The sequence below is a fragment of the Hypomesus transpacificus genome, chromosome 9, assembly GCF_021917145.1.
Source record: "Hypomesus transpacificus isolate Combined female chromosome 9, fHypTra1, whole genome shotgun sequence".
Classification (NCBI taxonomy): Eukaryota; Metazoa; Chordata; class Actinopteri; order Osmeriformes; family Osmeridae; genus Hypomesus; species Hypomesus transpacificus.
Window position 1 is genome coordinate 14,434,724 of NC_061068.1, and position 12,496 is coordinate 14,447,219.

General features: G+C 42.5%; 1 protein-coding gene across 1 annotated transcript in view; it reads left to right on the plus strand.

Moving 5' to 3' along the window:
* Positions 1-12,496, plus strand: part of LOC124471292 (NACHT, LRR and PYD domains-containing protein 12-like) — a 1,476,309-nt gene that overhangs the window by 6,941 nt on the left and 1,456,872 nt on the right. The window contains exons 4-5 of the mRNA XM_047025728.1: positions 557-673; positions 3,896-4,012. Of these exons, the coding sequence (XP_046881684.1) occupies positions 557-673; positions 3,896-4,012 (234 nt within the window). The remainder of the gene's footprint in view (positions 1-556; positions 674-3,895; positions 4,013-12,496) is intronic.

Sequence of the window (12,496 nt, forward strand, 5' to 3'; positions counted from 1 at the left end):
GTAAAGAGCGCTTGTGCTTAAATAGTTAGCTAGCACAACATGCTAGCGGACAAACTTGTAGCACAATGGCGTGTGATGTTCTTAAACTTGTTCACCGACTGACTGTGCAATGCTTGATAGATTAATATTTCTGACAGCCATCCGCAGGGCCAACTTGATCTTGAAGTCATGAGCTTTACCTGGCATTCCTACTAAACATTCCTAGTGTCTGTAATTTCAGGAGAGTTGGAGCTCATGACTGTAAGTCTGGCTGAGACACAGACCATGTGTCTTCTGTTGTCACCTCTGCTGGTGTTTATTGTTGAGGTGACTAATAACCTGTAGTGTGATATAGTTATCACACTCAGGAACATCATCTGAGAACCACAGATCAGCACCGATAACCAAACCTAAACCCTCAGAGAAGATAAGGACAAAATCCCTAAAGAAACTCTCTATTCTGTACAGCTGTTACTCGATGTTGAGGTCACAAACAATCGGAATGTTGTTGGAAAGGATATCTGGTGTCTCCTAAATGATCTATGTTTGTAAGACACTTTGTTGTGTTTGTTGACAGGATGAGACAGCAGAGACCCGCCTCACCTGTACCCAGCTGTGTGTCAATGAAGAGTGACTGGTCTATGGATCGACCTATCACATTCAGTGATGGAGGAGGACCTTCTAATGAGGAAGGGTATGTACTGACCTCTGCTGGTGTTCAATGTTATGTGATGAAAGTGACATGGTTTGAGGAAGCCGTCTGTACTAGGACTCAATATCCTATATTATAATATATTTGTCTTATAGTTTATATGTGATTGTAGTGATAGTGTTTAAATTGACTTGGGCCCATATGAATCAAGGCAACATTACTTATTAATGTCAGAACACAACCTGCCAGCCTCGATCGCTACTGTTTATTGTCTTTACTGTCGAAATGTTATGTTCATACAGTTGGCCAGGCCAGACCCATTAATTGCCAACACCTGTTTGTTGGTAATACTGAGCAGTTAAAATGTTTGGAAAGAATCCATGAAAGGGAACATGCTGCTCACTGGTAAAGACATCGATTGTTTAAGTGAAGCAAAGTACAAAGTAGTATTTATAATCTAAAAGTCCAATGTAGAACTTTGCTTTATCATGTAAAATACTAAAACACAGGGTCAGAGCTGCTGACTGTAGATACTAAAGTACCCCTCATCACATCCCTACTAAAACACAGGGTTAGAGCTGCTGACTGTAGATACTAAAGCATCCCTCATCACATCCCTACTAAAACACAGGGTTAGAGCTGCTGACTGTAGATACTAAAGTATCCCTCATCACATCTCTACTAAAACACAGGGTTAGAGCTGCTGACTGTAGATACTAAAGTATCCCTCATCACATCTCTACTAAAACACAGGGTTAGAGCTGCTGACTGTAGATACTAAAGTATCCCTCATCACATCCCTACTAAAACACAGGGTTAGAGCTGCTGACTGTAGATACTAAAGTATCCCTCATCACATCCCTACTAAAACACAGGGTTAGAGCTGCTGACTGTAGATACTAAAGTATCCCTCATCACATCTCTACTAAAACACAGGGTTAGAGCTGCTGACTGTAGATACTAAAGTATCCCTCATCACATCTCTACTAAAACACAGGGTTAGAGCTGCTGACTGTAGATACTAAAGTATCCCTCATCACATCTCTACTAAAACACAAGGTTAGAGCTGCTGACTGTAGATACTAAAGTATCCCTCATCACATCCCTACTAAAACACAAGGTTAGAGCTGCTGACTGTAGATACTAAAGTATCCCTCATCACATCTCTACTAAAACACAGGGTTAGAGCTGCTGACTGTAGATACTAAAGTATCCCTCATCACATCCCTACTAAAACACAAGGTTAGAGCTGCTGACTGTAGATACTAAAGTATCCCTCATCACATCTCTACTAAAACACAGGGTTAGAGCTGCTGACTGTAGATACTAAAGTATCCCTCATCACATCTCTACTAAAACACAAGGTTAGAGCTGCTGACTGTAGATACTAAAGTATCCCTCATCACATCCCTACTAAAACACAGGGTTAGAGCTGCTGACTGTAGATACTAAAGTATCCCTCATCACATCTCTACTAAAACACAGGGTCAGAGCTGCTGACTGTAGATACTAGAGTATCCCTCATCACATCTCTACTAAAACACAAGGTTAGAGCTGCTGACTGTAGATACTAAAGTATCCCTTATCACATCCCTACTAAAACACAGGGTTGGAGCTGCTGACTGTAGATACTAAAGCATCCCTCATCACATCCCTACTAAAACACAGGGTTAGAGCTGCTGACTGTAGATACTAAAGTATCCCTCATCACATCTCTACTAAAACACAGGGTTAGAGCTGCTGACTGTAGATACTAAAGTATCCCTCATCACATCTCTACTAAAACACAGGGTTAGAGCTGCTGACTGTAGATACTAAAGTATCCCTCATCACATCCCTACTAAAACACAGGGTTAGAGCTGCTGACTGTAGATACTAAAGTATCCCTCATCACATCTCTACTAAAACACAGGGTTAGAGCTGCTGACTGTAGATACTAAAGTATCCCTCATCACATCTCTACTAAAACACAAGGTTAGAGCTGCTGACTGTAGATACTAAAGTATTCCCCATCACATCCCTACTAAAACACAGGGTTAGAGCTGCTGACTGTAGATACTAAAGTATCCCTCATCACATCTCTACTAAAACACATGGTGAGAGCTGCTGACTGCAGATACTAAAGTATCCCTCATCATATCCCTACTAAAACACAGGGTTAGAGCTGCTGACTGTAGATACTAAAGTATCCCTCATCACATCTCTACTAAAACACAGGGTTAGAGCTGCTGACTGTAGATACTAGAGTATCCCTCATCACATCTCTACTAAAACACAAGGTTAGAGCTGCTGACTGTAGATACTAAAGTATCCCTTATCACATCCCTACTAAAACACAGGGTTGGAGCTGCTGACTGTAGATACTAAAGTATCCCTCATCACATCCCTACTAAAACACAGGGTTAGAGCTGCTGACTGTAGATACTAAAGTATCCCTCATCACATCTCTACTAAAACACAGGGTTAGAGCTGCTGACTGTAGATACTAAAGTATCCCTCATCACATCTCTACTAAAACACAAGGTTAGAGCTGCTGACTGTAGATACTAAAGTATCCCTCATCACATCCCTACTAAAACACAGGGTTAGAGCTGCTGACTGTAGATACTAAAGTATCCCTCATCACATCTCTACTAAAACACATGGTGAGAGCTGCTGACTGCAGATACTAAAGTATCCCTCATCACATCCCTACTAAAACACAGGGTTAGAGCTGCTGACTGTAGATACTAAAGTATCCCTCATCACATCCCTACTAAAACACAGGGTTGGAGCTGCTGACTGTAGGTACTTAAGTATCCGTCATCACATCCCTAATAAAACACAGGGTCAGAGCTGCTGACTGTAGATACTAAAGTATCCCTCATCACATCCCTACTAAAACACAGGGTTAGAGCTGCTGACTGTAGATACTAAAGTATCCCTCATCACATCCCTACTAAAACACAGGGTTAGAGCTGCTGACTGTAGATACTAAAGTATCCCCCATCACATACCTACTAAAACACAGGGTTAGACCTGCTGACTGCCAGCCTGGCTGACATACAGACCATGTCGTAAAGGTTCACAGTGAGAGATACAGAGTAACAACAGGTCTGGAAACCTGCCTGTCTGACTCTCATTCATGTTGAACAGCAATATTCAAGCCTGGTTTTAAACCCATCTGATGAATGACTACAGCAACACATGTTGGACAGTATGATATATCTGGTGTCTCCTTTAGTGATTTATGTTTGTAAGACACTTTGTTGTGTTTGTTGACAGGATGAGACAGCAGAGACCAGCCTCACCTGTACCCAGCTGTGTGTCCATGAAGAGTGACAGGTCTATGGATCGACCTATCACATTCAGTGATGGAGGAGGACCTTCTAATGAGGAAGGGTATGTACTGACCTCTGCTGGTGTTCAATGTTATATGATGAAGGTGACATGATGTGAAGAAGCTGTCTGTGTGTAGTGTATACAGGTAGGTAGGCCACACACAATAATTAATTTGAAGTATAACGTCATCATTAGATTCAGGATCAGCATGTGACACTTCTACTAAACAAAGTCAGAACTCAGCTAGCCTGGCTGATGTTCAGACCATGAAGTAGAGCTACACAGTGAGAAGGAGCTGTTATTTAGTATCATGTCATTAACATGTGGTGTTGGTCTTCTCTTTATGTATCTATGGTTTAACCACTAGACCACCATCAGACACATCAACACCTTTGACCTCCTTGTTGTGTTTGAACAGTGAGAGACAGGACCACAACCTACCAGTCCACTGTGCTGCTTTAATGTTGAACTTTACCTGACATTAAAACAGAGACACAACCACAACACAACCACAACAAACTACCCTGAAACAAATGCAGTTATGCAATCCATACCATACTATTATCAGGTAATTCCATGTCGGTGCAGACAAATTATTCAAAGCTGCTCTCTCTTATTTAGCAGACGAGAGCGAACTCCAGGATAAGCCTATGAGTTATTTCTCCACCTAAAAAGACTTGACATTTATTGTAAACATGTAATTGTGTTATAATAGCTTTACATACAACTAAGAGAGATCAGTGCAGCTCTAGTAAAGGTTTGACAACAATAACCTCCCTACACACACACACACCCCCACAGACAGCATGAGAGTCAGTGTCCAGCCCTGCAGGTACCAGGCCTGGTATGAGCACAGACAGGGCGGGGCTCAGCCCACTTAGACTGGTTGAGACCAGAAGGTCTTCAACTCCTGGGTGGAGGAGTGCTGCAGTGTCTAAAGCAGGCTGCTAGCAAACATGCAGCCCTGTGTGAGGTGGACCCTGATGTCATTCTTCAGTGTCTGGTTGAAACACAACACACTTGTTTACCTGGAGGTGACAGTGCTCCTATCTTTGATGAATGTATTAAAGGAATAGTGCCTTGTAGTGGTATAGAAGATGGTTTACTTGGTAGTGATGGCATCACTCTTATACAGTGTGTCTGTGTGTATGCATGAGTGGATACAGTTCAGTTTACCACTCATGCTTATGTATGATAGTAGATCATACATAAGTAGATTCTTATGTATGATTTCTTTAGTAGATTATCAGCCCTTGTACATGTGGTTCATGTGGTTAAGTAATGTCATCTCTTGTCCTCAGAGATCAACATGAGAAGTCTGAGTCAGACCAGAGTCACCATGAGGACTTGTCCTCCATATTCACAGTGAGTTTTGTGTTAATCTAAAGTACAAACAAGACAGAATCATTTTAATCATATTGTTCTACTGGGACTTGAGTTCCTGGTTCGACTGATATCTTCCCTCTCTGTTTCAGGTGCTTGAGGAGACTGTCATCAGGTTTGTGAAGGAAGAGCTGAAGAGGATGAAGAGGATTCTGAGTTCAGATTTCCCAGAAGGCTTAGAGAGTCAGAGGGAGGACCAGGAAGTGATGGACCCTGAATATCAGAAGCAGGAGAGCAGTGCCAGAGAGGGAGCTCTGAAGATCACACTGCACGTCCTGAAGAACATGAACCAGACGGAGCTGGCTGACACGCTGGAAAAAAGTAAGAGACTCCATATTTAGTCTGAGTTGACCGATTAATGGTACATGATGAAGGTTAGATATACAAAGAAAGTTATGAGATTCAGAGTAGCCCAATGATGTGTTGATCTTCCTATGACTTTGTACTATGTGTGAGTGTACTAAGCCGTTTCATTATTGAGTACCTGATAAACAATCATAGATTTGAAATATGTTTTGAATTGAATGTAGAGGAAACATTGTCAGTTCATAATCTGTGAATAATCAAAACTACGTTTAACAAAAACACACACTTAACATGTGTTGTTTTTTGTTTAGATGAGTTTGCTGAGATTTGTCGACAGAAACTCAAATCTGAACTAAAGAAGAAGTTTGAAACTGTGTTTGAGGGCATAGCCAAACAAGGAAATCCAACTCTTCTCAATAAGATCTACACAGATCTCTACATCACAGAGGGTGAGAGTGGAGAGATCAATAAAGAACATGAGGTGAGACAGATTGAGACAGCATCCAGGAAATCAGCAAGACCAGAAACAGCCATCACATGCAACAACATCTTTAAACCCTCAGCTGGACGAGACACACCTATCAGAATTGTTCTGACAAAAGGAGTTGCTGGCATCGGAAAAACTGTCTCTGTGCAGAAGTTTATCACGGACTGGGCTGAAGGACTAGCCAATCAGGAAATCCAGTTCATCTTTCCTCTGCCGTTTCGAGAGCTGAATTTGTTGGCTGGAGAAGAGTTCAGTCTGATGGAACTTGTCCATCACTTCTTCTCAGAAACAAGAGAATCAGGAATCTCCATCTACGACAAGTACAACGTTCTGTTTGTCTTTGACGGTCTGGATGAATGTCGACTGCCCTTAGCCTTCAAAAAGAACAAGAGCTGGTGTGATGTCACAAAGTCCACCTCAGTGGATGTGCTGCTGACCAACCTGATCAGAGGAAACCTGCTTCCCTCTGCTCTCATCTGGATAACCACTCGACCTGCAGCAGCCAATCAGATCCCTTCTGACTGTGTTGACCTGGTGACAGAGGTACGAGGGTTCGATGACCCACAGAAGGATGAGTACATCATGAAGAAATGCAGTGATGAGATCCTGGCCGGGAGAATCATCTCACACATCAAGACATCAAGGATCCTCTACATCATGTGCCACATTCCAGTCTTCTCTTGGATTACTGTTACAGTCCTTGAACACATGCTGAGAACAGAGAAGAAAGAGAAGATGCCCAAGACCCTGACTGAGATGTACACAACCTTCCTGGTGTTACAGACCAAACAGAAGAAGGTGAAGTATGCTGGGAAAACTGAGACAGATCCACACTGGGATGAAGAGAGCATTCAGAGTATTCAGTCACTGGGGAAACTGGCCTTCCACCAGCTGGAGAAAGGCAACCTGATTTTCTATGAGAAAGACCTGACAGAGTGTGGCATTGATGTCTGTGATGCCTCGGTGCACTCAGGAGTGTTCACACAGATCTTCAGACAAGATGGTAAAGTCTTCCAGGAGAAGGTGTTCTGCTTTGTCCATCTGAGCTTTCAGGAGTTTCTGGCTGCTGTGTTTGTGTTTCTCTCATTCATCAACAACAATGAGAATCTGATGTCTCAGTCCACCTCAGTCACATCTGACGTCCAACTCTACAAGAGTGCTGTGGACAAGGCCTTGCAGAGTAAGAATGGACAGCTAGACCTTTTCCTCCGCTTCCTCCTGGGCCTCTCAATGGAGTCCAATCAGACTGGCTTACGAGGCCTACTGACTCAGAAAAGTAACAAGACAGAGAGCCATGAGGAAACAGTCAAGTACATCAAGAAGAAGATCAGAGAGGATCCCCCTGCAGAGAGATGCATGAATCTGTTCCACTGTCTGAATGAACTGAATGACCATTCTCTGGTTGAGGAGATCCAACAATACCTGGGCTCAGGAAGTCTCTCCAGTGAGAAGAAGCTCTCATCTACACAGAGGTCAGCTCTGTTCTTTGTGTTGCTGACTTCAGAAGAGAAGATGGACGTGTTTGACCTGAAGATATACTCCAGATCAGAGGAAGGTCTTCTGAGGCTGCTGCCAGTGGTCAAAGACTCCAAAACTGCTCTGTATGTATAAGGCATTTAAAAAATTTAAATAACAATACGACTTAGCACATATTGTGATGTAAATGTGATTATTGTATGATCGTATCACACAAACTATGACTCTGATGATGTCTCATGTTCTCCTTATGTCATGTAGGCTGAATGACTGTAACCTCTCAGCACGGTGCTGTGAAGCGCTGGCCTCAGCTCTCCCCTCCTCAGATCTGACAGAGCTGGACTTGAGTAACAACAACCTGGGGGATTCAGGCATGAAGCTGATCTCTGCTGGACTGGGGAATCCACTCTGCAAGCTGGAGACACTGAGGTCTGTATTCATGTTCAACATGACACAACTATAGTTATAATCTCACACCTCGCACTGAATCACACACTGGTCGTATGTTTGTGGTCTATTGAAGGTACAAGGGGTCCGGCCAATGAATAGTCAAGGCAGTCAAGGGTTGTAATCCACAAGGCAGAGTTATTCAGGTACAGGACAGCAGGCAGGTTCAGAGTCAGGCCAGGCAGGAGGTCAGGACGAGGGGACAGTGTTGTAGTCAAGACCACTTAAACCGAGACCAAGGTTTATCGAGACCGAGACAAGACCAAGACTTTGAGGGGTCAGGACCGGATCAAGACCAGGACTGGGCGATACCTAGTCAAGTCCAAGACCAAGGCAGGGTGAGACCGGGTCAAGACCAGACCACTCAAAACACACAAGCAGTAGGGTTTGACTAGGTACAAAGTTAGATTTGATCTGTAACTATAATTAGCACTCTTAAAGTAGTGCAGTGTGCTTAGCCAGGCAATGCAGCTTTTTAAATATTATTGTAATATTTGTTCTTTTCTTAGAGGCACATTAGTACTCGGTCTCTGCTTTCACATCTCTCTCTGAAGGAAGGAGCGCGGTACCACAGCGTTTAACTTATGTAACATTAAGTTGGGAGACAGCTGAGTTTACATGAGTTAACATTGATGTAACATAACTTTATATTCATCATTAGCTACATAGCTTTATGTTGCCTGGCTCGTTATCACAAGCAAAATCTGGCGAGCAACTGAAACTAACGCCCTGAAACATACAGCATGTTACATAGCTAATATTTCCTAAATCTCTATGTGTAATGGGGGAAGAGATTTCTGAAGAGTTTTGGTACAGAGGCAGATTGCAAACGTTTTTTGATGTTTTCTTTCTAAATGCTGCTAAAGGTTTCATGTAGGCCTAGTCCCAGCCTCATCAATGAGCGTCTCATAATTACACATGGTGTGTTTTCTTTTGGATGTTACTGTAAACTCTTTGTGGTTCAGGCAACCAAATGTAATTATAGCTGATTTGGTCAACATCTTCAGACAGCCACTAATTGGCCTATATTCCTCATTCCCTTTTGGGGTGCAAGGAGGGGTGATGAGTAATGTCAAATTAGAAAGAAGTTAAATGATTGGTTGCATTTGAAGAGTGACGTTTTACATCCAATAACAGTTATGATATTAACAAATACATTAAGCAATGCACAGGCAATGTAGTGAGATTCCCCCAGTTGTGACACCGGTCTGGAGTACTACAACACTGCCAGGGGAACTAAAAGAGGTTGAAAAGACTAAAGGAGGTAGAGAAAAACATGCTGGTACTGTAGGCTTGACAAACAAGAAGAACTGTCCCCAAACAGAAAACACAGGGATAAATGAGGGTAGGAAGGAAGATGGGAAACACCTGGAGGGAGTGGAGACAAACATGAGATGGGTGAAACAGACCAGGGTGGGACAGGAATCTGTTTAAGACATACTACTTCATAATTGTAGACAGACAGTATACTGACAGACCTGCTATTGGATGTAATATGTATTACTTTCTTGGTGCATTGTACTACTATAGCTCTGGAAAGAATGAGGAGACCACTGCACCTTTTTCTTCCCTTTTTAAAAAAGTAGAGAAGGACGATTTCACCCTTCTGTTCCTCCCTCCATTTGGTCCTTCTCCACTTTTTTAAATAGGAAAGAAAAAGGTGCACTGCATATACAATGTCAGACACTATAGTTTGGTACGATTCCATTTGAGATAAAAGGAAAGTCAGCAAACTTGGACAGACAGTCCTCTGATTGATCAAAACTTCTTGGTGTTTGAGAGGAAAATTCATATTATTTATTTCTACATCCAGAGGGTATTAGTGTTTTCAATCCTTCTTATAATCATAATACATAATAAAAATACCTCAGGATGACCACATGATGTCTCAGTATACGATAGACAGGATAGTTTTCTGGAATATTCCAAAGGTTCAATCCAGCTCAGTGAAATCAGCTTTTCAGGCAGGCTAATATTTCACATTGGTTACTGACTACCGTGTCATTGTGTTCAAATCAAATGTTATTTGTATAGCCCTTTCTACAAGCAATGTTGCAGAGGGCTTCACACACGCCCATAGAACTGCCCTAAACCAACCTAATCTCTCAAGGAAGTGTCGAGGAAGTTTTGAAGACACTGTGCGTGAATAGTCAAGATGCTGGATTAATACACATTCTTTATTCTGTACAGTACATTACCAAAGAGAACGCTCTGTGACCAGTCATACCGGATTACTAGAAGTCGTTCGGCAGAGTGATGACAAACACAAAACACATGTTCGAGTCTTTTATTGTCAGGTAAACAGAACAACACAAGGTCAGACTGGGCACTTAAATTCTTTGGACAAGACAACACAAAGCAATCTGGCATAACAAACATACTGTATAAGTACTTAGAACATAGATTACATCTATGATAAGCTAAAAAAAAAATGATGTGACGATGTGCTGGGCTCACAGCGAGTATGTGTGTGTGCGGCGATGATCGGCTTTCTGACCAACCCTCAACTATTTATTCATCATTTCTCCAAAGTACATTCAAACGAAGGTTCAGTGAGGATCCTTTGACAATAGTATACAATACAATATACTAGACCTCTAATACACATAATGACCTATACTGACCTTATAGAGCTATACTAACCTTAGACAAGTGGGGTACAGAAACTATCAGCAATAGAGCAATATTGTATAGTAGTATACATATAGTAGTGAGAAATGTATCAATGTACATTTCGCTCAATGTACATTGTGGGAGGCAGCGAGGAGCAGATGAATGATTTGACTAGCCGCTCGAAGCACTTCATGATGACAGAGGTCAGTGCTATTGGGCGATAATCGTTCATGCAGGTGACTTTGGTGTTCTTGGGCACAGGGATAATGGTGGTCCTCTTGAAGCAGGTGGGGAGTACAGACAGGCTGAGGGAGAGGTGGAAGATGTCACTGAAGACCCCTGCCAGCTGGTCCGCGCAGCACCTGATGTGCCGTCTGGGCCAGGTGCCTTGCGAGGATTGAGCTTTTTGGAGCAATGCCTCAGCTACAGTTATTGTAGGCACACCACTGGCTAGGCCCTCAGGTAACTCCACTGCAGGGAGGTCACTGTCCCTCTCAAAGTGAGCGTAGAAGGTACTCAGCTCATGTGGCAGTAGGACAGAGGACGGGGTCTCACTGTAGCCTCTCCCTTTGTAGTCTGTAATGGCTTTAAGTCCACTCCACATGCACCTGGGGTCAGAGCCATGGTAGCTGGACTCCACCTTGGTCCTGTAAGCCCTTTTCGCTGCTTTGGTGGCCTTCAGAAGGTCGTTTCTAGCCTTCCTGTACTGATCAGGGTCCCCAGAGTTAAAGGCGACAGACCGGGCTCTCAAGTTGGCCCGGACCGCGACATCAACACAGGGTTTCTGATTTTTATTTATTTATTAGTTTATTTGTCAGGGACAATGCACCGCATATTATTACATACATCAATAACAATATGTTGTAGATGTGCTGCGTAAAAAGGTTTTTAGCCAATAGGCTAATTTGCAACCCCAGTCCCTGGTCAGGCCTTTCTAAAAAGTTAATGGAAATATAATTTACTACATGGTGTGAGTTACACAATCATGCAGCAGATGCAATATATTGCTATATAATGTATCAACATTTCACAGATTCATGACCACATTACACACAACAGCACATCACGTAACAACACAATTAGTGCTGTCAAACGATTAAAATATTTAATCGCGATTAATCGCATTAATGTCATAGTTAACTCGCGATTAATCACAATTAATCGCACATTTCTATTTCTATCTATTCTAAATGTCCCTTGATTTCTTTTTGTCCCATTCTTTTTTCAAATTGTAATGCTCTTATCAACATGGAAAAGTGGTTCGGATTGCTTCGTGCAAATATTTTTTGTTATTGAAAACAACATTGCAATCGCCTGGCTTTGACGAGGGGGCGGATAATTTGCATCATCTGTGTGCTTGGCCATCAAGTGGTATTTCAGACTGGACGTGCTGCAATGATAGCTCATTTTACAACGACAAAACACACAGATCACTTTGGTCTTGTCAATGGAACCATTTGGCAACTTTTTAAAAGTAAACTTTCCATTCAGAATCTTATTGGCATCCATTTCGGCGTCTCGCGCTCGCCATCCACTCAAAACGTAAAGTTAACCTACTACCAGAGAATGTCTCATATCCGTAAACGGGCTCTGCTACTACGCTTTAGCCGGATCGCAAGCCAAACAAGTGTGTGGCGTGCCTGTTGTTTTGTTTCCGGTCTAGCTAGATCCGGTGTGGTGTTGTAGTTTTTCTAACTTCGGTAGTTGTTGCAACAGCATGTGAAAAAAAACTACAAAGTTTGCTAGGCCAAAAAGAGCGTTAATCGCGCGATAAAAAAATTGACGCCGTTAATTTGGGTTTGCGTTAACGCCGTTAATAACGCGTTAAACTG